This window comes from Mustela nigripes, chromosome 1 (assembly GCF_022355385.1).
Source record: "Mustela nigripes isolate SB6536 chromosome 1, MUSNIG.SB6536, whole genome shotgun sequence".
Lineage (NCBI taxonomy): Eukaryota > Metazoa > Chordata > Mammalia > Carnivora > Mustelidae > Mustela > Mustela nigripes.
In genome coordinates, this window is record NC_081557.1 from 202547639 (window position 1) to 202572996 (window position 25358).

Below are 25358 nucleotides of genomic sequence, written 5' to 3' on the forward strand. Positions count from 1 at the left end.
CAGGTGACAGAGGCTGTCTGGACTGTGTGGCCATTCCCCACAGGGGCCTGTGTGCAGAAGGTCAGGCTCTGCCTAGCCCCCAAGTCTTCCTGCAATAAGCCAGCACGGGGATCGTGCTCTGCTTCAACACTGATGTTTTCAGGAACTTTGAAGGTAAAAATAAGAGCCAAGCTTCAAACACGTCACATTTCTGGACAATCAGAAAAGTACTTTATTCAACTGTATGACGTTATTCCATCAAGTATGGATGAATGTTTCACTGCGTCACATTCTACTGGTAGCCCGAGAGCTCCAGGCTGACGGCCTGATGCAAGACCTCGTTCCCCTTTTGAGTGTGGCTGCCCCAAGGCCAGCAGACCCTGCGGAGCATGGGAGCCAAGAGCCGAGGAGCACACACGTGTGAGCCCCTCTCACCAAAGTGCAGAAGCGCGGTTCTCAGGGACAGTCAACCGTCAGGTCCACTCTTCCCACATGTATGTAGACACCCTCCACACACACGTCTCCTTTTCAATGCAGGGCGCACTTGCCTACTCGCTGCCTCTGCAGCAGAGCAGAGATGCTGATGGGCGGCCTGGGTGCCAGTGTCTGGGAACCCCCGAGGCTGGGCGAGCCCCCTCTTGCTGTTCGGCCGGGGGCCCGGGGTGCCGCTGGCTGGGACAGCGCCCTGCAGGGGACAGGCAGCCATGGGATCCTAGGAGTCAATTCAACAGACCTACGTTGGGAGAAGGTTTATGCCCACAGCCAGTCCCTCCTCTGTGCCAGTGCCCCCAGTGGGGGGTGGGGGTCTGATGGCCTCTGGAATCAGGGTGGAGGGCACACAGATGCAGCTCCGCATGGGCTGGGGAAGATACGTGGCACCGTAGCTGGGCTATCACAGAGGACAAAATGTGTGCCAGCCATTAAAGAGCTTAGGTGGGGGTGGGCAGGAATCCCCTGCCTTCAGGGACCACCTGCCCTGGATGGATGAGACAGAGAGCCTGGATGGAGACCCCTGTGGGGGTTCCAAAAGGCAGCAGAGAATGGGGACCCTCAGGGTCAGAAATGAAGAGTTAAGGGAGTAGTGGTCCCATCAGGTTGGCACATGGCAGCCAAGTCCAGCTCTGCCTGCTGTAGTCAGAGTTTTAGTGGGACAGCCATGTCTGTCTGTCTACCTCTACGACCTTGTCTGTACAGCTGAAAGCCCTCACTACCTGCCCTTTACAGAAATATTTGCCGACCCTAGTCCAGTCCATTCCTGGGATAAGATACCTCGTAGCCGTGAAATGGCTCTTTTGGAGTTTTCAGTAACAGTGTAACTGCCTAAGTTACATTTTAGCTTCAAAAAAGCAAAAATGTGATGTGGTCTAATCTTACTCAGAACACGGGCAAATGGGTTGAAAAGGCAATCCATTAAAGGTTCGTGGCATTATCTGTGGGGAGTGGGCAGTCCCATGCCTCCCGCCTGGGTGTCTGTGGAGCAGCAAGACATTACCTGAGAGCCTGTGACACACTGCTGTGATTGGGCGTCAGGCCAAGGAGCTGAGGGCCGCAGCTGGAGATGCTGCCTGTAGAGGATGGGGTTAAAAGGTGAAGGCATGAGACTCCGGGAAGGCAGACACATAGCACCCAGTTGTCCCCCACCACATCCCTAATGTCCTGCTCTCCATGCCCTTCCAGAAGGGGCAGGGTGTCCCCAGCATGGGAGGGTCCGGGGCTTTGTCCCCATGCTCCACAGCTGCCCAGGGGACATTGAGGCCACAGAAACCGGGGTGGGACCACTCAGCCCCCAAAGCCTCCACCTGACACCGCGTTCTGGGCTGTAGGTCTGGTGCAGGGGGGCACTCCATCAGCGTGTGCAAACCTGCGCTCTGCCCTACACTCTATCTTGGTTCCTGTTACTCTGAGAACCACTGGGAGGAAAAGCACCTCTAGAAGCTTCCAGCTCTGAGGAGCGTTTTAGTGCCAGGACTAGCTCGTCCCCACCCACACTGTGAGATATTTACACTCCCGAATTTCTGCTGACATCCTCCCCGCTAATAAGAAGCTTCCTCTAAAGATGTAAACAGCCCCTGGCATGTGTTAGTCATAGCAGAGAACAAATATGAAGACTACTCTTGCTTAACACCCGAACTCTTTGTGCCCAAATTTTGGAGAATTTTAACAGGAGAATGGCGGGGAAAGAAAGGACAGCATTTAGGGTGTCCACATGTCCTTTAGTGATCAGAGAACTTGGGTCAGAGAGAGGCAGTGTCCTTCCTAGGGCTGCACAGAACCAAGTGGCCAACATGGGTCATTTCTGTGCCACTGGGTTGTGGGGACTGTAGGAGGACATGGCTTCCTGGTGGCTCCCAGCAGACCTGAGTCAGCAGGTGACCCTCAGAAGCTCTGCAGAATCCCTGAGAGTCAAGGAGAAAACCTGTCTCACGTGCTTTATTTGCTGTATGTTGTGATAGCTTGACACTGTGGGGCCTTGCTTTTCCTGGAGAGATGACCCCTCCCAGGGCTAGCTGGCTCTCAGAGTAATGATGTGTCTGAAAGCCTGCCTTTGACATGACCACCCAGAGCCTGTGCTCTGAATCACCCCCTACCTTTTACTTTCCACCCTAATCGCCCAAGGCCAACATAACACACGGGGCAGCTGCTACCCCTCCCCCCCAAACTGCTCATACGACCCTAACTAACCAATCCCACACCTGGTCAGGCCCACTGCCTGCTACTCCTTCCCATGAAGACCATGCCTGCATCCCGGACCCAGGGATCCCACATGGGGCTCCATGGGGTGCACCTGCCTCCCACGTCTAGAAAACTAGGAATGAAGCTTCCTCTTGCCTGGCAGCCCCTCCTGGTCTGCCAGCCACATGTCCAATGCAATAAATGCCAGTACATTCTAACACGGATTGGAGCCACAACAGTGATGGTGGGTTACCTGCCCAACATCACAGTCGGTTGAAAGGGTGTCTTATTTACTCTTTTTGGTAATTTGTGGAGAGAACGGTTGTCAGCAGAGATGAGGAAGCAGGTGCCCCCAGAGGTCAACTCACAGGGGTCATGAGGGCCTGAATCTAGCACGATGGGCGCCCCACACACAGCCCAGGAGGATCATGTGACATGGCGGGGTCTGAGGAACCGAAAACCATCCCAGGCCACGTGGGGACTCAGAAGCAAGGCAGGACCGGGCATTCAGGTGCTGAGGTGTCCCCCTGTGTCAGCCCAGCTAAGAACAGGTGGTCTGACCAATGCTGTACCACCAATGGGATGCCAGCATGTTAAGGTCTATAATGCCCATTCAGGGAAGCAATGCACTTTAGAAAGATTTCCATTGAAAAATGAAAAACCTTGCTATTTAGAGAGGGCACGTTTCATTAACCAGAGCATGGAAAGACTCATCCCTCTGTGATGTCAGACAGACAGGGGCATTCCTGTAGGGGGAAACATGCAGCAAAAGCAGGCAGTGGGGTTAGGGTTGGGGATGGGGAGGAGCCCCAGGCCGTGGTGAAAGGAGGGCCTGTGCTCCAGGGAAAGGACACCTGCACCCCTGCACAGCTCCCTCACTCATTCCAACGTGCTTGTCAAGAAGAGGTCCAGGCTGCCCAGGAGCTGAGACCAACCTCACAAGAACGAGGATGAACCCGGAAAGAGATGTGGATCAGCAGCGCAGAAAGCCCACCCGTGGCACACAGCATGTTCATGTGCTCCCATGGGGCCCTGGTGAGTCGGCAGGATGCTGCAGCCCAGCCCAGAGTTGAGCTGAGGCTGGAGGTGAGGCCAGGGAGAGGCTATGTCATCTGACCCTGACGGTGGACAGCACTCACATGTGGAGTGAGTGCCCGTGGAGTGAGGTGGGGATAGCCGAGAGCTGAGGGTGTGGAGCGGGGTCCCAGCACAACACCTCTGCACAAGAGACAAGACAGTCGTGAATAAGATAGATAAGGCTGGAGGGCTCCCTGCGCAGAGAAAATCTGCAGAAGAAAAGCAACTCCTCACACACAGAAAAACCGCACGACATGACTTATGGCTGACTCCTCACCAGAAATGAAGGAGTGTGAGGCAGTGGGAAGCCTCCATAGGGCTAGAAATGGTGGGGCAGGAACTCTATGTTCAGCGAAGTAACCCTTCAAGATGTAGACAAAATGAAGACACTCAGAGGTGGACAAAGACTGAGAATCCACTGCTAGCTGACCTGCCCTACAACAAAATGGTGCTTCAGGCTGAAATGAAGTAAGAGCCAACAGTAACTTGAATCCATGGGAAGGAAGGAGGAACTCTGGAAATGGTAAAAATGCAGTACAAGTAAAGAATGTGTTATGTGACTTTGTTTTTCCCTTATGATCTTTAAGTGATGTTGTTTAAAAGAATTAATTAGGAGAATACTGTGTCACTGAGTTTGTAATGTTATGAATGCCGTATGTGTTATTATGTGTTATATATAGCATATGTAGTTATACATAAATAGGTTATCATGAAGCAGGGGATGAATTGTAAGGGAGCAGTAATTTCACCAGAGTTGAGTCAGTATTCACTTAAAGTAGATTATGATAGGGTGCACAGTATAATTCCCAGGCAATCACGGAGAAAAGAACAGAACAGGTTGCTAAAATATCAAGAGGAATTAAACGTGTGTTAGTGGGCTCAGCTGTCATAACACAAGACTACAAGCTGGGGCTTAACCAGTAGACATTTATTGTTCATAGTCATGGGGGCTGGCTGGGAGTTTAGGAAGGGCCTCTTCCTAGCCCGTTGACGGCCATCTTCACTCTGTGTGCTCATGTGACCTCTTGGTCCATATGCATGGAGAGTGAGTTCTCTGGTATACCCTCTTTTTGTTGCTGTATGGTTTTGTTGACACAAATACAATGTGCCTTTTTTACCCTTGTGTCTCTTATAAGGACACTAACCTTATCAGATCAGGGTCCCACCCTATGATCTCATTTACCTCCTAAAGGCTCTGTCTCCAAATAGTCATGTGGGTGGTTAGAGCGTCAACATATCAATTTTAAGGGGATATAATTCAATTTGTAGCAAAATGGTACACTAAAAATATTTAATGCAAAAAAAGGCAGTTAAGGAGATACAAATAACAGTTCCCAAGTCACACATAAAACAAGTAATAAAATGGCAGACTTATTTCCAAATATGCTGATAACTGTATTAACCATCAATGGACCAAACACTCCAGTGAAAACGCAGGCAGTATAAGAATGGATCAGGCAACAAGATAAGCAACATCTGATACTGTCTGCAGGATATATGCTTTGGATTCAGACAAAAATGGGTTGAAAATAAAAAAGAATGGGAAAAACTATGCCTTGCAGACTGTGACCAACTTAAAAATTAAATGAACAGAATTCCACCATCAAAAGCAATTACTGAGGAATACGTTTATCAACAAAGGTAAGATGTATACACTGAGAACCACAGATGATCCCCTGGATAAATTAGAGATTTAGGAAGTGGAGAAACATCCATGCTGATGGACTCAAATGCTGAAAGCTGTTAAGATACCAGTTCTCTCCGAAACTGATGTGCAGGTGCAACACAGTTCCCATTAAAATCCCAGCAGGCTTTTTTGGGGCAGAATTTGACAAAGGATCTTAAGACTTATGTAAAATCACAAAGGTTAAAACAATCAAAATCATTTTGATAAATTAAGAACAAAGTCAGAGGGCTAACACTGATTTCAAAATTTACGGTGAAGCAAAAATAAGGTGGTATTTTTCAAAATTTCATTTAAGTAGTCTCTACACCCAATGTGCAGCTAAAACTCACAACCCCAAGATCAAGAGTTGCACGCTCCACCAAATGAGCCAACCAGTACCCCTAAGATGGTATTTTGATCAGTAAAAAAGAATACAAAGCCGAGAAGAAAACTCTGGCAGCTATGACCAATTGATTCAGTTTTGGACTGTTTATCATATGTAGAATTACAACTGACTTTTGTATATGTATCTTGCATCCTGTAACTTTGCCAACCTTGTTTGATTCATACTAGTATTCTTAAAGATCCCTTATAATTTTCTGCACACAAGGGCATACCGTCTATGATAAGGACACTACACTCATTCTCACCCAATCTATGTGCCTTTCACGTCCTTCTCTGGCCTCTCTGCACTGCCTAGAGCCCCTAGTGGTTGTGGACTGGAGCAGGGCTCTGGACAATGGGTGCCCCACCGTGCACCAGGGGTATGCTTCCTTTCAACAGTACCCTGTCAGCTGTGGGTTTTCTATAGATGCCCTTTACCTGGTGAGCAAGTTGCCTTCTTGAGAGTTCCTACCATGAATGATTACAGAATTTTCTCAAATTATCTTTTGAAAATATCTAATTAAGTCTTTTTTTTTTTCTACTAATATAGCTAACTAATTGATCTTCAGATGTCAAATAACATTGAATTACTGGGATAAACCCCACTTGGTGATGGTGTACAATCCTTTTCCCCGTCACTAGATTTGATTGCCTCACATACTTTTAAAGAATTTTGCATCCATATTCATAAGAAATACTGCTCAGATATTTTTCTTGTGTTGTCTTTGGCTTTAAGATATTGCTGACTTTGTAAAATGAACTGGAAAGTGTTCATTCCTCTATTTTCTGAACTTATGTAGGATTATTATAAGTTCATTAAATATTTCATAAAATTCAGCCATGAAGCTATTGGGAAAAGGAGTTTTCTTTGTGGAAAGATATTAAAATTATTAATTCTCACATGATAGAGGTCTATCCAGCGTTACTATTTCTTCTTGAGGTAGTTTTGATAATGTCTTTATAGGAATTTATCCATTTCTTGTAAGTCATCTACTTTGTTGGCATAGAGTTGTTCATAATATTTTCTTATAATTCTTCCAATATCTATAGGGTATGTAGTGATGTCCCCCCTTTCATTCCTGATACTGGCAATTTGTGCTTTCTTGGCACTCTAGGTAAAAGTTTACCAATTTTGCTAATTTTTTTCATAAGACACACTAGGTTGCACTGAGTTTCCTATTTTATAGATTTCTAGTATATTTTGTTGCAGCTTCTTAAGGTTCGGAGCTCACTGGTTTCAGATCTCCTTTCTTTCTAACATAAGCATTTATTTATTTATTTACTATTTTTTTAAAATAATTTTTTATTTTTTTAAATAAACATGTATTTTTTATCCCCAGGGGTACAGGTCTGTGAATCGCCAGGTTTACACACTTCACAGCACTCACCATAGCACATATCCTCCCCAATGTCCATAACCCCACCCCCTTTCTCCCCACCTCCCTCCCCCCAGCAACCCTCAGTTTGTTTTGTGAGATTAAGAGTCACTTATGGTTTGTCTCCCTCCCAATCCCATCTTGTTTCCTTTATTCTTCTCCTACCCCCTTAACCCCCCATGTTGCATCTCCACTTCCTCATATCAGGGAGATCATATGATAGTTGTCTTTCTCCGCTTGACTTATTTCGCTAAGCATGATACCCTCTAATTCCATCCATGTCGTCGCAAATGGCAAGATTTCATTTCTTTTGATGGCTGCATAGTATTCCGTTGTGTATATATACCACATCTTCTTTATCCATTCAGCTGCTGATGGACATCTAGGTTCTCTCCATAGTTTGGCTACTGTAGACATTGCTGCTATAAACATTTGGGTGCATGTGCCCCTTTGGATCACTACATTTGTATCTTTAGGGTAAATACCCAGTAGTGCAATTGCTGGGTCATAGGGTAGTTCTATTTTCAACATTTTGTTGTTTTCCAGAGTGGTTGCACAAGCTTGCATTCCCATCAACAGTGTAGGAGGGTTCCCCTTTCTCCGCATCCTCTCCAGCATCTGTCATTTCCTGACTTGTTAATTTTGACAAGCCACTGACAGCCATTCTGACTGGTGTGAGGTGGAATCTTATTGTGGTTTTGATTTGTATTTCCCTGATGCCGAGTGATACTAACATAAGCATTTAATTATTTATTTTTTTAAAAAAAGATTTATTTATTTATTTGACAGAGAGAGAGAGAGAGAGATCACAAGCAGGCAGAGAGGCAGGCAGAGAAAGAGGAAGGGAAGCAGGCTCCCGCTGAGCAGAGAGCCCGATGCGGGACTCTATCCCAGGACCCTGAGATCATGACCCGAGCTGAAGGCAGCGGCCCAACCTACTGAGCCACCCAGGCGCCCCTAACATAAGCATTTAAAAGTAAACATTTCCCTCTAAGCATTGCTATACCTGCATCTCAAAATTTTTGGTTTGTTGTATTTTCTTTCATTCAATTCAAGATATTTTGATGTTACTGGTGATTTTTTTCTTGACCCATTAGTACTTACAGTTGTATTAATTTCCAAATATTTGTTTTATTCCGATTTTTTTTTCTGTTGCTGACTTTCAATTTAATTCCACTGTCACCTGCAAATACCCTTTGTGTGATTATAATCCCTTTAAATATGTCAGGACTTGTTTTATATCCTGGTACGTGGTATACTCTAGACAGTGCTCCATTTGCACTGGAAAGCAATGTGTGTGGTGCGTTTACTGGATGGGGTCCACATCTGTCAGGTAAGTCAGTGGGGTTAACAGTGTTGTTCAAGTTATTGGAGTGGGTTATTGAAATATCTGAATCATAATTGTTCAGTTAACCATTTCCCTTTTTATTTTTGTAAGTTTTGGCATCAAAAATTTGAGGCCTTCCATTTTTGGTGTCTATTGTGATAATGATTATGTTTTCCTGGTGTACTGTCCTTTTTATTGTCATGAAATGCCCCTCTTTGTCTCTAATAATATTTATCTTAAGACTGATTCTGGAGGATTGGGTGGCTCAATCCATTAAGTGTCTGCCTTCAGCTCAGGTCATGATGCCAGCGTCCTGGGATAGAGCTCCCTGCTCAGCGGGAAGCCTGCTTCTCCCTCTGCTTATGCTTTCTCCATCTCTCTCTCAAATAATCTTTAAAAAACAAAACCAAACCAAAACCCTGATTCTGTCTGATGTAAAAATCGCCTCTCTATCTCTACTGGTTATTGTTTGCTTAATAGATCTTTATAACTTTCCTATTTGTATCCTTGAATCTAAAGTGCGTCTTCTGTAGGGGTATCTCTTGCACCAGTCTGACCATTTCTGCTCTTCTATTGGCAGGTGTTGAGAGCATTCACATTTGATGTGATCATGGGGTGGGGGGGAGGGTTAGATCTGTGTGGGCTACTTGCTGTCTTCTTGTTCCTTTTACATCTTTCCTTGTGTAGCTGTCCTATCAACCTTTGAAAAGTATATTAAGATCTCTAAGATGGAATTGTCTATCTCTTCTTTCCACTTTGTCAGCTCTTGCTTCATAGATCTGTTATTGCATGTGTTTACAACATAACTGTGTCTTCCTGATAGGGTGACCCTGTGTCACCGAGATGTTCCTCCTTCTCTTCTCCAGAAACAACCTTCATCCAAAACTATTTTGTCCAACACTCACACTGTGGCTCCAGCTTGTCTGGTTCTCTTCTGCACGGTGTGGTTTCCTCCCTGTACTTTGAGCCTATCTGCACTGCTGGATTGAAGTGTGTCTCTTGCAGACAGCATATGGCTGCATCTTCTTCCTCCAGTCTGACAACCTCCGTCTTCTGATTGGGGAGGTTTAGTCCTAGCCACATTGAAGGTAAGCACTGATAGGATCTGATTTACACCTATTCTGCTATTTGTCTATAGTCCTCATGTGCCTTTTTTTCTTCTAGTCTGCTTTTATTGGCTTCTTTTTTGGTAAACAAATGCTTTTTAATGTAATATTTTAATTCCTCTTGATTTTAAAAAACTATTTTTGGACTCATATTCATGTTTACTTTAAACAAGTCAGCATTCCGCTTAATTCTGTTGAGCTGTGTCACCTCTGCTCCAACATGGCCCCACTCCCCCCTCCTACATGCATACTGCCCTATGTGTTATGTCTGTTTATTATGACCCGATGAGTGTTACCCTTGTTGCTTCCACAATCTTAGGTTTTGTAAAGTAAGTGAGAGCATGAGACCCTGTTCCCTCCAGTGGGTTAGATATTAGATACTGTCCGTGAGTCTGCAGCTCAATGCCTTCTGTTTGGATTTCTTGTAGGGCAGGTCTGCTAGCAACAATTATGTTTTTGTTACTCTGTGATATGTTTATTTTGTCTTAACCTTTGAAGGAGAATTCTCTTAGATATAGAATTCTTGGCTGAGCCAGGCTTGGGGGAGGGGAACGATCTTTTAGAATTCAAGGCCTATCATCCTTAAAACTGTTGAAGACAGGAAAGAGGGAAAGTGAGTAAGAATAAGTGGCTGTACGACGAAATGCAGGGTGTCCTCCCAGGGACCTTGGAGCCTAGAGCAAAGAAGGCTGCTCAGTGCCTATGGGCATAGCCATGCCGATGCTGAGCTGCCCGCAGGCTGTGCTGGGCACCCTTGTCCCTGGAAGAGGGCAGGGTGCCATGTCAGCCTCATGCTCTCAGTGGCTCAGACACACTGGCCATAAAGGGTAGGGAGCAAATTGGGCATAATGTTGGGGGATCCAGCTGAAAGGAACATGGGCGTTTTTTATATTGTTCTTAACATTTTTCTGGGTGTTATTTCTGAAGTATTTTCAAAATAAATTATAAAAAAATCAAGCTGGGACCCTTATCTTACAATGTATCTCAAAATATACTCAAAAGAACTGGGGAAAAGGTAAAATTGAGAACTAGAAGAAAATGGTATGGCTATGGGAAAAAATCTGTCCAAACACAGAAATCTGTGAAGCAGAAAAAACCATAACCACAGATTTGATACATAAAAATGTTAAGCATCAGGGCGCCTGGGTGGCTCAGTGGGTTAAGCCTCTGCCTTCCGCTCAAGTCATGATCTCAGGGTCCTGGGATCAAGCCCCCCATTGGGCTCTCTGCTCAGCAGGAAGCCTGCTTCCCCTTCTCTCTCTGCCTTCCTCTCTGCCTACTTGTGATCTCTGTCTGTCAAACAAATAAATAAAATCTTTAAAAAAATATTAAGCATCTAAAATTTTAAAAAATCAGATAGACAATTAAATAGCAAACTGGATTAAAAAAATCATTATCCTTCATCCTGAGGATTTCATATATGTGAAGGACAAATGAAAAACAGGCAATTCAGACAACAGGTGACTAAAATGAAGACACTCAAGATCAGTCACAGGAATGAGGACACATCTCTTCCAGAGTGGCAGAAGGGACAGTGGGATGCACAGGGTAGGATGTGCACAGGGCCATCATCCTGTCACTTATCCATTCTGATCAACACATCTGAAAAGCATCAAGGGGGTCTCCGTGTTCCTTTGTGGACACGTGTCCAGGGAGAGAACGCAGTGAGGACCAGCATTACGGCACACAGCTCAGACACACTGTGGATAGTGAGGGCAAGAGCCCCCTGGGGGAGGTGGGGGGGCAATGCAGGCTGAGGAAGCAGCCAGGCCGGGTGGCCGCCTATAACAGGAGCCCCACATCACACACCCCAGAAATGGCATCCCAGGAAGCTGAGCAGGACTACAGAGGAAGTACCATGAGTTCTCACCAGCGTGTGGCAGGGAGGTCCACCCATGGGAATAAACCAGCTATACTGGGGGCCTCCATCCCCGGGGTGTGGGGGGCTGCATCCGTGAGCTCAGTTCTCTCCCAGCCAGCACAATGGGTCTGAAGTGGGCAGCATGGGAGCAGCAGGCAAGGAATGGGGACAAGAGGCTGTGAGCAGGCTGAACAGCCATGTTGAGGGGCCGCCCAGCCAGTGGGAACAGTGTCCCCCGTGGAAATGGCAGAGCCACACCCAGGAGGTGCCACCCCAGCATCCCCCAGAACAGGTGCTTTAGGCCCCCCACTCCCACTCAGCTGTGATGAGTCTGCACACACCGTGTCTCTCAGTCCTACTCTGAGGCCACTTCTAGAATGTCCCCTTCAGCGCAAAGCGAAGGAGATGCAGAGCAGAGAACTGGGGTCAAGGGCGAGCAAGCTCAGTGCCAAGTTGCAAATGTCCGCCCCACGGGCCTGAGCTCACTGGGGCCTGGTGAAGAGGTGGGAGCAACGGCAGAGGGGCTAAGCCAGAGGCCCACCCAGACCCCCGTAGGGAGGGGTCCAAGCCTGTTGGTGGCAAAGGCATTCATCTCCCAAACCCATCAGCCACTCCAACAACCTCCGAGGCAAACCTGGAGAGGAAACCATTTTGTTCCAAGCCCAGAGGAGGTGCACATCACCAAAGCATGGTCTGTCCATGGCGGGCTTGGAGGGGTCGGTCTCTGGACTTGCCCACCATGCCCAGGTCCCGTAGTGGGCCCAGCAGCCACACCATTTTGGGGAATAGGTCACTCCTACGCTCACATTATTGAAAGACATCATTGACATGGGTGGATTCTGATGGGTTTGATCGAGTGTTCCTTTCCAGGGACTGTGGCTTGGTCTGCATGCTGACCTGGGGTGTGCATGCCGGGATCCCCACTTACCCATGCGTCCATGCTGAGGTGGGCTGATCAGAGAGATTCTTGCTGGGCCAACTGCCACTTCAGGCTAAGTGTGTAAAAAGAAAACAAGTCAGTTTCCGGTGCTGCCATTTCTGAGGGAGATTCTCTGTATTTCCTAAGGACACACTGCTTAGTCTCCATCCACTGGGCAAGCTCCTGGGCTGGCTCCTGGGCCGGACATGGGCCCTATACCACTGCGTCCCATGGCCCCAGGGAGCCCACCACTGCCAGCACGTGGAGAGTCCACTAAGTGCTTTGATGGATTTTTTTGAAAGAGAAAAATCAAGTCCTTGACTGACATCTGAAGTTTTAAGATTTTATTTATTTTGAGAGAGAGAGAGAGAGAGAGAGAGAGAGAGAGAACACACACAAGCCAGATTGGGGACAGGAGAGAATCTCAAGCAGGCTCCCCGCTGGGGGCAGAGCCTGACATGGACTTGATCCCATGACCCTGAGATCATGGCCTAAGCCAATACCAAGTCGGACACTTAACCAACTGAGCCCCCTAGGAGCCCCTGATATCATAGAATTTAAAATCCTGATTAAATCCTCATTTTGTGGGCGCCTGGGTGGCTCAGTGGGTTAAGCCACTGCCTTCGGCTCAGGTCATGATCTCAGGGTCTTGGGATAGAGTCCCACATCGGGCTCTCTGCTCAGCAGGGGGCCTGCTTCCCTTCCTCTCTCTCTGCTTGCCTCTCTGCCTACTTGTGATCTCTGTCAAATAAATAAATAAAATCTTTAAAAAAAAATCCTCATTTTGTGCATATAATTCTGTCACCTTGAAATCTAAATGCCAAAGGGGTGAAGTGTTACCAGTTGTAGGGAACCCTGCTCTGGCCACGCACCTGTCATGTTCCCCCTGGGGATGGTCCCCCTCCCTGATTCCCTGAGGGAATAACTCCTTGGTGCAGATGAGAGTGATGGGGGAGCCCTCTTCCAACCAGAGATGCTGCAAGGACGGGGGCCAAAAGCAACCCAGTCCCCACTGTTCTGTCCCTAAACTTGTCCATCACCCCTCAGGGCCCTGATGGTGGCCCATCTTCCCAGCCTCCACCTCTGGCACATCTACCCAAGTGGTCCTTTACTCCACCATCCGGCAGCCACTCCTGGCAGCCGCGCTCTAGGGCATCCCCCATGACCCCACCGCCTGGCTCATACCCGCCAGCCAGACTCAACCCTAGAGGGACCGGCTGCATTGGGTGGAGGCATTGCAAACAGTACTGCCCTGCCTGGAGGGCCAGCTCTCCACAGCCACGGACAGTGTGCTCACACCCACAACAGAGCTCCCCAGTTTGAAGCGTCTTTCCTGGCCATCTGTGGGAATGGTGGGCTGGATGTAGCTGTCCCCCCTAGACTTGTCTGGTCCCACTCTTTCTGGGTCCTTCCCATCAGCCAGTCCTGGAAACTGCTTTATTATGCTGCTGCTATCAGAGTGAGTCCAGAGTGCCTGGCCTGTCCACCCTCCCCAGGGCTCCCCATTCCATGGCCACCTGCTGGGTCACTGAGTCAGGGCTCCCAAATGCCCCCACCCTGTGTGCCCCAGCAGCCTGTTGCACCTGCTTCCCTCACAGGCTCCCACAGGGCTGTGCCCCTGAACCCGATTTCCACCCAGCTCTAAACAATGGACAGATTTGCAACTTCAGAAAAATTATCATCACGGAGCAAGACTGAAAACTACTGAGTTGGATTCGAGCAGGTAACTTGTCTTTTCTCGCCCTAGCTTCTGCTAAAAAAAAGGACTTTCATTTGTTTTAAGGACAAGGTGGTAACAGGTGAAGCCAAAATGATACAAAGACCCAGAGTGCCCAGCGTGGTGGCCACAGCACAGATGGCCTGGCTGTGCGGGCACAGGGAGTCAGAGGTACCAGGACAGGGCCAATGAGGATCCGTTTCCTGGGGTACAACGGGGTATTACTGCCTGGGCTCAGTATGTTGGCCACTGTGTTCAGGCGCATGCAGAACTCCAACAGCTTCTCAGAGCCCAGGCAAGAGGCCACTCTGAGCAGAGCAGGCACAGACTAGCCCTGGACCTGAGCAAGGAAGCCACGGCTCCCAAGGGAGGTGTCCCACACTAGGCTGCATGTGGGTGGCTCAAGGGCAAAGGCCTCTATGGGGCAGCCAGGAGCTCACCAGAAAACAGAGAAGGCAGGGCGTGGCCAAGCCTGTGAGGAGGAGAGCACCCCCGGGGGGTAGGCAGTCACAGAGGGGCTCCCTGCCACCCCGCAGACCAGCCTGGCTCAAGGGAGGGTGCAAATACAGCTTCATGCTCCCCCTCTATTTACAACTGCCTCAGCAAAGGCTTTTCCTACGAGAAGATAAACACTCTAGAAAGATGTGCAACTCCCCAGTGTTGGGGGTTTACAGCTGTCCAAAGCTCCCTACGCAGGTGTCTGTGGCTGCTGGTCCTGGAGTCACGTGACAGCAGCCCTATCCTGGCCGGGGTGCCCTGCGGGGGCTGCTGGTGGCGTGTCCGTCAGCCTGTTCGCTTCTGCATTCTTGATGGCTGACGTGCAAGGGGGCTTTCACATTCCGCTGGCTTCCCTTATGAATTCGTGAGCTATAGACAGCTTCACTCCATGCTGGTGAGTCCCCAGCAGGAAGTTACAAGTAGGGAAAGCCCCGTCCCTGGGGAGGCTCCAGCCTGCTCGCTGTCTCTGTGCAGGGCGAGGGCAGGAGGGACGAGGCCCCTCCAGGAATGGTAGGGGCCAGGCCCTGGTGGCTGAGCCCCTGCTACTTGCGCAAGGTCTGTGGTGGGCGTGATATCTCCTCGGCTGGCTGCGGTGCCCTCACTCTGCTTCCCCTGTGGCCGTGGTCACTCACCTTGTCAAAAGCACCAGATGACAGCACTGGCCCGCCAGAGAGAGCAATGTTCTCTCAATGCTGTCCTCCCCCCAACCCACCACCGCCCCTGCCCTCCCCGCAACCCACCACCGCCCCGACCGGGTCTCCCAGGAGATGATGCTCACCCTGCCCCCACTAGATGCACATAGCAGCTCTGGCCAAGGCGCCCTCGTGTGCACCCAGTGTGCACCCGCTCCCAGGGTGGCTGGACTGGCCTGGCAGGGTCCACACAGTAGACAACTCGGCTCTGTATTCTGCTCCGGCAAAGGCCGGGCAAACCGCAGCCCAAGGCCCGTCTCTGATGCACTAGCAGCGGCTCATTTCCAGCCTGGAAGCCTATGTCCTGGAGACCTCTGTGCAGAGCCTCTCTGTCCCCCACCCACCCTGATGGCAGCAGGTGCTCCCACCGGTCTGGCATCTCACTCTGCAATTTCAAGATGGTTTCCTGTGTTCTGGTCCCTTGGCTCTAACAGCCAGCGACCTGCGAGTCCGCAGAGGCTTTCTGTCTCAATCTCCAAAACAAGGCCACATGTTGGGGAGGCTCAGGGTCCAGACTCTGGGGAGCAGAGACCAGCAGGTGGGGCAGTTGCTAGGACCCAGAGAGCGGGAGGCAGTGTATCCCCAGTCTCCATCCAGGGTATGATGTGGGTTGCAGTGATGGCCAGTGGGGTGGCGGAGTAGGGAGAACAGTCTGGCGTGAGCTAAGCACTGGGAGTCTCCTCTGTCCCAGCTCTGAATGGCTTTGTCTTCCCACCTGCTCATCCTGGAATCTGGATGCGTCCCTAATACAGTTCCAGGGTGGCCCCCTTGGAAATGAGTGCTACTATTCACTGAGCAGCCCCAACACCCACGCGCGCCTCACAGGGCGACTGGGAGGCCATGAACAAGAAGCACTAGATGCTATGCCCCTAACCCGTGACGCCCCAACACCAAGGAGCCCGTGCGCACGAGACCGGGACCGGGCCACTCTCCTGACCCACTCACTCCCTCTCTGGGCAGCAGGAACCTCCCTCTGGGGATCAGCTTCCCCTTTCTGAGCTGTGTCTGGCCAGGGGGTGGGGGGCAGTCTGGCCCACCTCGAGCTGGGCCAGGCCTGGGTCCCAAGCTTCCTCTGCTCTGGTCTCTCTCCTGCGCTCCTCAAAACCCTCCACGTTTGTACTTGGCTGGATGGGGCTGAGCCTGATGCAGCCTCACTTCCATCTTGCCTGCCCGTCTGCTCCCTGTCCCTCGGCCAGTCCCGGCCCTGCTCTCTGAAGGGCCATCCAGGAACTATGCTACCAACCACACCCCAGCGGGCTCTCCCCTCAGCACAGCCCACGACAAGAGACCCCGCTGTGATCCATCCGTTAGGCGAACGCTTATGTTCTGGGCACCAAGGAAAACCATGAAAGGACGCTGCGTGGCGGACAAGCAGCCCAGGGACACGGGTACTTACTTTTCTTACCAGGGAAGGAATATGGTCAACCTGCATGGACTCCACTCTGTTAAGTGAACAGTGGGATACATTTAGTGGGCCTGAGGCCTGTCAGCGACATGACCGCACTGGCTAGGACACCGACCCAGGGCCAGGGTCATGGCCAAACCCTCTTGTGCGTCGGGCTCTTCACTGGGTGCCACAGTCTGTCAGCCACACGCACGAGGGAGCACTTCTCCTCCGGGCACTGTGCCTGCTCTGGAGCCCCCGCTCCACTGCCATCCCACGCCCCCTTCAGTGGGCCACCCATGACCAACACACTTTACACAGACGTGCTTGGTGTTAGCCCCCAACACCTCAGCCCCACGTCTGACAGGCAATATCATCTGAGCAGCCCGGTAGGAGAAAAACGGCAGAAGAAAGGACGAAGGAAGGGTGGGGGAGTGAACCAGGCGCCCAGAGTGCATTCGGGTGCAGCGCCCAAACTCAAGCCTGACTGTCTCAGGGAAGAGCCACGGAGAGGGGCGTGGCTCCCTCTGCCCGGATGGGTCAGGGTCCGCAGGGGTGCCACCAGCACGGCTGCAGTCTCCTGTCCTGTTTCTGTCTGTGCTGGATTCGTTTCTAAGCGCCTCCCCTTGCCTGGCCATCCTGGTCCCAGATCAGCGTCCCAGGGACCACACCCACCAGCCCAGTGTGGGTTCAGGACTGCCCCCAACCAATCACTATGGCTGTGGGGATGGAGATGTGAGGGGCCAGCCTGGGCTGCACACCTGATTCTGGGCTGTGCCTGTGAGGCTCCGCAGGGCACAGAGGAGCCGGAGGGGGGCAAGCTCCTGAGTCCTGAGCTGAGTATCCCCTGAGCTGTCCAGCATCAGGGCACTTGCAGGGATGGGGGGTGGAGAACTAGGGGCATGTCAGAGGAAGGGCTGTGTGACTGGTCACGTCTGTGACTCTCAGGGACTCTCAGCTGTTCCCACCGGGCACACACCTGTCAGAGGCTGACGTGTCAGGGGGCAGGAGCAGGTGTCCGTCTGGCTTTGCTGAAGGAGCTGTTGGGGGGAGTGGGGTCTGAACGTCAGGTCGCGTTCCCCCAATCCCGCTGCATGCCTCTTCACATCCCTCCCTGCTCAGGCCCCATGATACTTACTTGAAACTGGAGTTTTTACTGCGCTGAAAGCTGTTTGCTGTGACAATCTCATCCTAAACAGATGGAGAGAAGGTGTGAATTAAACCCTAAACATTTACTCCCACATAAATCATCCCAGTTTGAAGCAGAAGAGGACAAACTCGGCCAAATGCTCCCTGTCTGCCTGGCCCCCGTCCCTTGTCAGCCGCACTTTCTACCCAGAGAAGGCCCTGAGGACAGACCTGTGGCTGGCTCAGACCTGCCAGTACCCAGTGCTGGGAGTGAGCAGGCACTGGACAAGGACCTGCCAAGTGACTCAGTGGCCTGGGGCTGGGGGCAGGTGGACGTCAGCATCTGCACTATGGGGACCTCGCACCTGCGAGGGCACTGGCTCCTGCTTACAGACTTCATAACACACGTCTGTTCAGGGCCAGCCTCCCCAGGACACAGTGTTGTCACCGAGAGCCAACCCAGCAACTCTTCCACAGTGATCGCTGCCCTGCATGACTTCTGTTCCTTGTGCGCGGACGGTGGTCTGGGGGAGGGCGTCCTCCCTCCAGGATGCAGGCCAAGCCAAGGACATGCACAGTGAGCCAGGAGAACGAGCCTACCCCACCCCAGTCAGGCCACAAGGGCCCTACCTGAAGCAGGAGCCCAAGGAGAACAGGCAGGATCTGGACTTGCAGGGGTCAGGGGTGTGGGAGGCACACAGCCTGTCATGTGCCCAAACAGAAGATGGGGATGAAGATAAGACGACCCCACAGTGGGGAAAATGACCAGGAACCTTCTAGGAATGCAAAACTGAGCAGCTAAAATGAACGTGAGCCAGAAAAGGTGTGCAGCGCAGAGCTGAGCAGAGAAGCTGGGCCAGGGGCTGCGGATACAGGAGCACCTGGGGCAGCCCGGGAAAGACTGCGGCAGTGGACGGGTTCCCCAGAAAGAAAGCTGCTTATACACCAAGGAGAACCATCCGAGTGACCCTGTGTGGGCACACTGCCCTATCTGCCGCTCCCTGGACTTGGACGGAGCTCACGGGGTCTCCGAGGCTGTGCTCACCCTCTTTCCCAAGCACTGAAGGCTGTGCCAGCCTGGGGTGACCTCCGCGGAGTATACCGAGCCCAGAGCACACCCTCACCCTGGTGCTCAGCCCAGACAGGCCCTCCGCTGGTCGTGTGACCACCAGCTGCCCGGTGCAACCCAGCAGCCAACATCCACCAGCAGTACATGGGTCACTGCTGCACATGCAACCAGCTGGGTGGACAGCAGCTCCCCAGAGCCACTGACTTTAACTGAATGAGTGACCGCAAATTGGAACTTCTGAAGAATCTCCGTGTTAACACACCCAACAGAACCCTAGTCCATCTCACAGAACAGAAGGAGCTGTGGCTTATGCAGGGGCTGTGTGGATGCTGCCCTAGGGGGACTGTGGGCTCCACACTGATGGGGACACAGGCTGCCTGCATTCACTGTCACAGGTGCCATGGTTCCTGGCAGATGGGAGGCCAGCGGGCTGTGAGCGGGGGTCCAACAGGGCCTGGCTGCAGAGCCCCTCTGCCCCAAGAAACACCGGGAGCCCCCTAGGTGTTTTCTGTGTGTTTTCATGGCTCCTTTCCCTTCCCACTGCAGCTCCGCTCTGACAGAAGCTGCTAGCAAACCAAGTGCTCTTTCTTCCCTCCTCAGTTACAAGGTCTTACTTGGTCTCAGACAGCTGAGCGGACAGCCATCAGTCACCCTGGGTGCGCTGGTGGGGAGGACTCACCCCTGCAGCTGTTCCATCCGCAATGCTGACCTCTGAAGGGACTCCTCCAACTTTGTGATCTAAACACAATCAGACTCCAGTTATCAGGACATGCTGACCCTCTGGGTGTCATAAGCCACGAGTCAGAATGTGGCAGACATGGCACATGGGCCCCGTGTGCAGGCTGTTAGGGCCCCCAGGAACCAGCACTGAGAAGGGGTCTGGGCAGCTGTGCAGGGTGGCCCAGCCTCGGCAAGTGGCCTGGACCCGGCGCTGCTTTGAGCCCTCCATCTACACTTCAGACCCACTTTCACCGAGGCTTTGCTCTTCCTCTGTGTGGAGGAGGGTATTTATAGGGCAAACAGGCGTCTCAAACGTCCTTTTGTCAACGTCCCCCAGTGCGACCTCCTAGCAGTACTGTGTGGACAGAGCCCAAGGCGTTCCGGGGACATTCACCAGTTAGTGTTGGTGTTCCACAGGGAAACTGCCCCATGACCATAGCCAGGTCCCCCAAGCGGCCATGGGCCAACCATGGATGGGAACCTGTGCCAGGGTGTGAGCCAGCAGGACAGGGGCTGGCCCTAGGGTCCCCCACCTGGGTTCATGAGGCAGCAGGTCAGGGGAGTTACCTTTTCTCGATAGAAGGCCAAGAGTCTCTTTCTGTGCTTCTCTTGAAATTCTGAAATCTGAGTAGAGAACGCATGTCAGCTGCCGGCACTGGCACGGGGCTGCAACCACGTACGCTGTCCCAGGAGCCGGCAGGGGCCTTAGGTGCAGTTACAAGCACACTCCATTCCCCCACGGCCCTGCCTGCCCCCTGCCACCCTGTGCCCAGGGCAGAGCTTGGTGCAGCCATGTGGTGCCTGTGCGCCATGTGGCACTCAGGGTCTTGCCATGGCAGAGGACACAACCCAGTGGGCACAGCAACGGGATCGTGGGATGGCCTCCTGACCAAACAGCACCCACAGGGACTCTCTGGACGAGGCTGGCCGGGGATAGCACAGCATGAAGCAGAGCCCAGGGACCTTGTCCACACCCCCAGGGCCTGCTCCACCCGGGACCAGTGCCACCTCTGCTCTTTTGCTTAGAGAAGGCCCAACTTCCACCTCCGCAGGGGGCTCCCAAGAACACTGAGTCAAAAACCGCGATCTGTGATTGACTCGGGGCGGAAAGAGCCACCCCACATTAAGGAAAGCTCTTGTTATTTGTTTTATTTTTCTGTTGGAGGTGGGGAACAAGAGGACCAGCAGGGTGGGGGGGGGCAGAGAGGGAGAAGCAGGATCCCCGCTGAGCATGGATCCCTATGTGGGTGGTCAATCTCAGGACTCCAGGATCACGACCTGAGGCAGAGCCTTTACCCAATGAATCCCCTAGGCACCCCTGAGGGAAGTTTCCAGAAAATTACGCCTCCCCTCTGGGAGCACTACACCGTGACTGCTGAAGCCTGATTCTGCTGCCCCAAGTAGGGTTCCTGTGGGCCTGGGATGTGAGGTCAGCATCCTCTAGGGCCAACACCCCATCAGTGCACCCCAGGACTGTGCTTAGTGGGTGGACACGAAGGGACAGCTAACGCTGTCCCCAGGCTTGCAGGGCTAGCTAGCACAGACGGAGGGAGAAACCACGGTGGACAGGATGGCCAGCCCACAGCAGGTCTTGCCTCCTCTACAGGTCAGGCCACCTCCACAAGATGGAGCCATGGTCAGGAGTGACCAACACCCTCTTCCTGTTCTCATCTTCCCAGGGATTCCATGCCCTTGGGGTCTGGGGGACATGTTGCATGGGGCTCCTACTCCACAAGACAAAAACTGATGGATAGACTCAGCCTGGAGTGTTAGTCTGTGGCAGGGGTGCCCCCATGGACATCTTCTTCATGAGGCCATGTCCCAGAAATGTCCCCAGTGTTCGGCCACAGTTCTCAGGCCCTATGGCTCCCTGGAGGCAGCAAGGTGGTATGGGGCATAAAGGAAGGGCTGGCAGGTTCTGGACCAGAGGTGGGGACTGTACACGGTGTGTAGGAGCTCTGGCAGAGCTAGACCCCCCCCCCCGCCTGTTTGCTTGGTTTCACTCCTCGACTGGTTCTGTGCCGGAGGCAGGAAGAGGGTGTCACACACCAATCCCTCAACCTCATGTCCTGGTGCAGGGTCCACTCTGAGAAACAGAAAGCAGGAGCATCTGGAAGTAACCACAGGACGGCCTACCTGGAGCGTCTGGGAGCAGGGCTGTGCCCACACTGGTCCATGGGGCCTTGACCTCAGAAGCCCTGGGATTCCACATGGTCTGCAGGCAGGCCCGTGGCTATTCGTAAAGGAGTACTGGCAGAGAGCAAGCATGCCGGCCTCCATGGCTGGCACAGACAGACAAGTTAGTGAGGCCACAAGCGAGACTATGGGCTAAGCTGAGCTGGGGAGAGCGGCCTGTGCACCAGACACCAAGCCCCTAGGGGCCTGGAGCAAGTCCAAGGGCAGCATTGATCCCAGGGGCCGTAGACTGCCCATCTGTACCAGGCAGGGGCCAGCCTCTAGGACTCCGGTGTGTCCGGCTCCTCAGGTTGAGCTGCTGTGGCCTTGACCCAGGCGGAGAATATGGACACCAGCAGAACAAAATGTAAAAGGGCCATGACCCTCCTCTGGTAGGAGTGCCCTCCTGGACGGAGAGGGCACCTGTCTCATGAGATTTTTATGAAGTGCAGAGGCTGAGGAAGTCAAGACCAGGAGCTGAGCATGTCCATGTCCTCTGTACTGGTCCCTGTGACAGGCTGGGGAGGCTGCAGGACAGCTTGAGATGCCTGCTACCCAGCGGGTCCATCCCCCTGGAGAGGCAGCCACATGTCCACACGCAGGCCAGCCCTGCCTCAGGGGAAGGAAGAGTTTCTGCTTCTTTGCAGCTGGATCAGGAAGAGCAACCTCCTGGCCACTTCTGTGGACCCACCTGCCATGGGTCTGCTGTTGTCGGGGTCCATGCCACAGCTTGAGGATGGCCTCACATTCTTAAAAGTTATTGTTGATGCGGCTTTGCCCTGTCAGTGCTAACCCCCACTAGAAATTAATGTCAAGAGGAATTTATGACACATATCCGTTCCTTCAAGAATAGCAAGCCCAGTGTATTAATGCACATAATGATGCCACATTGTGTTGTGTGGCCTCTGGAAACTCCATTTCACACCGAGACAGGCGGCCACTTGGCCATGGGATGTGTGGCCCAGAGGAGTGAAGGAGGTCCCTTGGCAGCTGCCTCTGCAGCCTCCTCTGACCCAGCTCTGCACAGGCGAATGCTCTAGAGATGCCATATCCTTGGCAAGACTCTTCCAAGCACAGGACTGCCCGTGGTTCTGAGCACCGTGGGCTGGAGGACCGCCCAAGCTCTGGAACGCAGGTGGCTTCTGGGACATCTGTGTGTGGCTACAGGGCTACGTGTAGATGGGATGGCTGTGACACCATGGGACTTCTGGCCGTGTCACAGCTGGAAAGCGGCCGTGGGAAGTAGGGGGTGGGGAGGTCTCGCTGGCGCAGGTGGGACCAAGCATGCAAGCTGCCCCAGGGAAGGTCCTGGCTGGAGGCGGCTCCTGGCTGGTGCCCCACTCAGCCTCCTGCCCCAGAAGGTAGGTAGGAAGCAGCCCACAGGGATTTTATGTTAACAGAACAGAGAGAAGCAGGATGGCTGGGGCTGGAGGGCTCCCTTCTCTCCCAAGTAGCTTCCTGGACAGAACGGTGGCCTGCACTTTGTCCAGTGATTGTGGGAGGCCAGGATTCTGGGGTGGGACATGGGGTCAGCATGGGGTCATAGCACTAGAGGGAGGAGGAGAGGCAGGGGAGACATGGGGGGCGAGGCAGGTGTGGACAGCAGAGCAGGACTGGGGGGAAGACAGGTACCCTGGGAGCCAGGGGAAAGCATGTCTGCGTGGACCATGACCCTTGGAAAGGACCTGCAGCCTTGATCTGGGGCCCTTTCAAGCCCAAACTCTCAGGTCCGCCCCAGATCACGAGGCTCAAAGGACAGCAATGTCCCCATACACAGTAAAGGCATAGCACAAACAACAGAACACAGCTGACCGACGGCTTCGTCACATTGAAGGCAGAAAACCCCTGGAGGGGCTGCTCTCCAGAGCATGTAACACCCATATTTTCCAAGGTCATCACAGCCCCGAGTCTCTGCTGTGGCCGGATCAGGCTGAGGACATGGCACCACATACAGAGCTCACCTGGCAGGTCTCTCTTGAGTACTTCTTACACAGGCCATCTATGCCCATGAACAGCGCCTGGATGTCTGCGTCAGTCTGAAAGGGAAGGAAAGCCAAGTCCTGTGTTACTGCTTCCAACACGGCCCCAGAGAGCCTGAGGACAAAACGGCACCTCTACTCCCAGAACTAGCCACAGAAGACACAAACCATCTCCAGGGGGCCTGCAGGGGCGCCCATGTCCTGGCTGCCAGTGGCTGTTTGTCAGTCCAAGGGCCAAAAGGCGGTGCTATGGGGCCCTGGGACCCGCCTGGGGTGCAGAGGAGCCTCAGTCACATCATCTGTGACATTAGACATACCCCTCCTTGGAAGGGCACCCCCAAAGCCAGGCTTTCCCGGAGGAGGCACATGGAACTCAGAAGGAAAAAAGCAGAGGAATACAGCTTTCAACCAATCACAAGTACTTGCAAGTTACTTAAAAAAACATAAGGGCTGAAGAAACGGTGTCTGCCTGCTGCTGGCCCTGGATGTGGACCTGCCTGGACCACAATGGCATAAAGCCTGGCAGCAGCCGTCCTGCCACAGGAGTCTAGGAGGAATGGCTATCAACCACATAGAACAGTACGGACACACGCCAGACCGAAAAGGTGCCAAAGAGCCTTTCTCGACCTCCCTGTCTGGTCTTTCGTCTAGACTGTAAGCAAGTCATGAGTGTCAGGATGGCAGATGGCAGTTTGGGGGCTATCTGTGCCCCCAAACTCCCCTAAAACAATAGTGGAACTAAATTAGGTCAGTGTTAGAAACTGGGGATTGTACCTTGAAGGGCCAGGGCCTTCTGGCAGGGAATGCAGAGGGGCCAGGACCAGGTCTGGCTTTGGGAGAGGAAGGTCTGATGTGGCATTGGGACAGCCGGGGGCCCTGCACAATACTGCCTGGGGGCCAGCCATGGGGGGGCATGGCCCACAGACAGGACCTAGGGCCTCTAGGTTCATGGGAGCCCTGCCCTGCGGTGGCTAGACCTAACAGCCCTGCACGTGGCCGGACCCTCTGAGCGAGACCAGCAGGAAGGGTGCCTTCCCAAAGGGCCATGCGGAGTGCCCCAAAACAGCATGGCCAAGCCTGGTGCTCAAGAAGTGGGGACCGCGCCTGTCTAGAAAGACACACTGCACACACACAGACGACCCTGGGCTAGACAAACAGCTCCATGGACCAGAAATGCAAACACCTGGGAATGCCATCACTGATCTGTTAGGGCCCACTGCCTTCTGTGAGAGGAGTCAATCACTCTGCACATGGCAGAGTCCCTGAATGGCACAGGAGGCTGTGGGGACAGAGGAACCAGTGGTTCTCCAGTCTCACAAAGGCTCCCACTACCCAGGGTGAGGGATCTCTGTGAAGCCAAGCAGGACAACTCTGCAGACACCCGTCATCACACACAGGATAGCTACACTGTGAAAGGAGACAGACAAAGAAGGAATAGGATCAAAGCACCAAAAAAACATGAATGTCCATTAAAGAAGTCTAAGATCAGTGAAAATATGCTTCAAAATGGAGGCAAAAAAGGAGGTCCTTTTCAGACAAACAAAAACCAGAGAATCTGTCACCAACAGAAGGCACTGACTTCAGGTAGAAAATGGTTCCTTGGTGGGAGCAGGGGGTTCAGGAGCCGG

At 52.4% G+C, this 25358-nt stretch overlaps 1 protein-coding gene across 1 annotated transcript in view; it reads right to left on the reverse strand.

Moving 5' to 3' along the window:
* Positions 1-240: 240 nt before the first annotated feature.
* Positions 241-25358, reverse strand: part of RNF212 (ring finger protein 212) — a 34345-nt gene continuing 9227 nt past the window's right edge. The window contains exons 3-11 of the mRNA XM_059395623.1: positions 23713-23787; positions 20144-20200; positions 19536-19594; positions 17798-17850; positions 17637-17690; positions 16672-16715; positions 12378-12441; positions 1472-1544; positions 241-691 (exon numbers count right to left, since the gene is read on the reverse strand). Coding sequence (XP_059251606.1) covers positions 508-691; positions 1472-1544; positions 12378-12441; positions 16672-16715; positions 17637-17690; positions 17798-17850; positions 19536-19594; positions 20144-20200; positions 23713-23787 — 663 coding nt within the window. The 3' untranslated portion in view covers positions 241-507. The remainder of the gene's footprint in view (positions 692-1471; positions 1545-12377; positions 12442-16671; positions 16716-17636; positions 17691-17797; positions 17851-19535; positions 19595-20143; positions 20201-23712; positions 23788-25358) is intronic.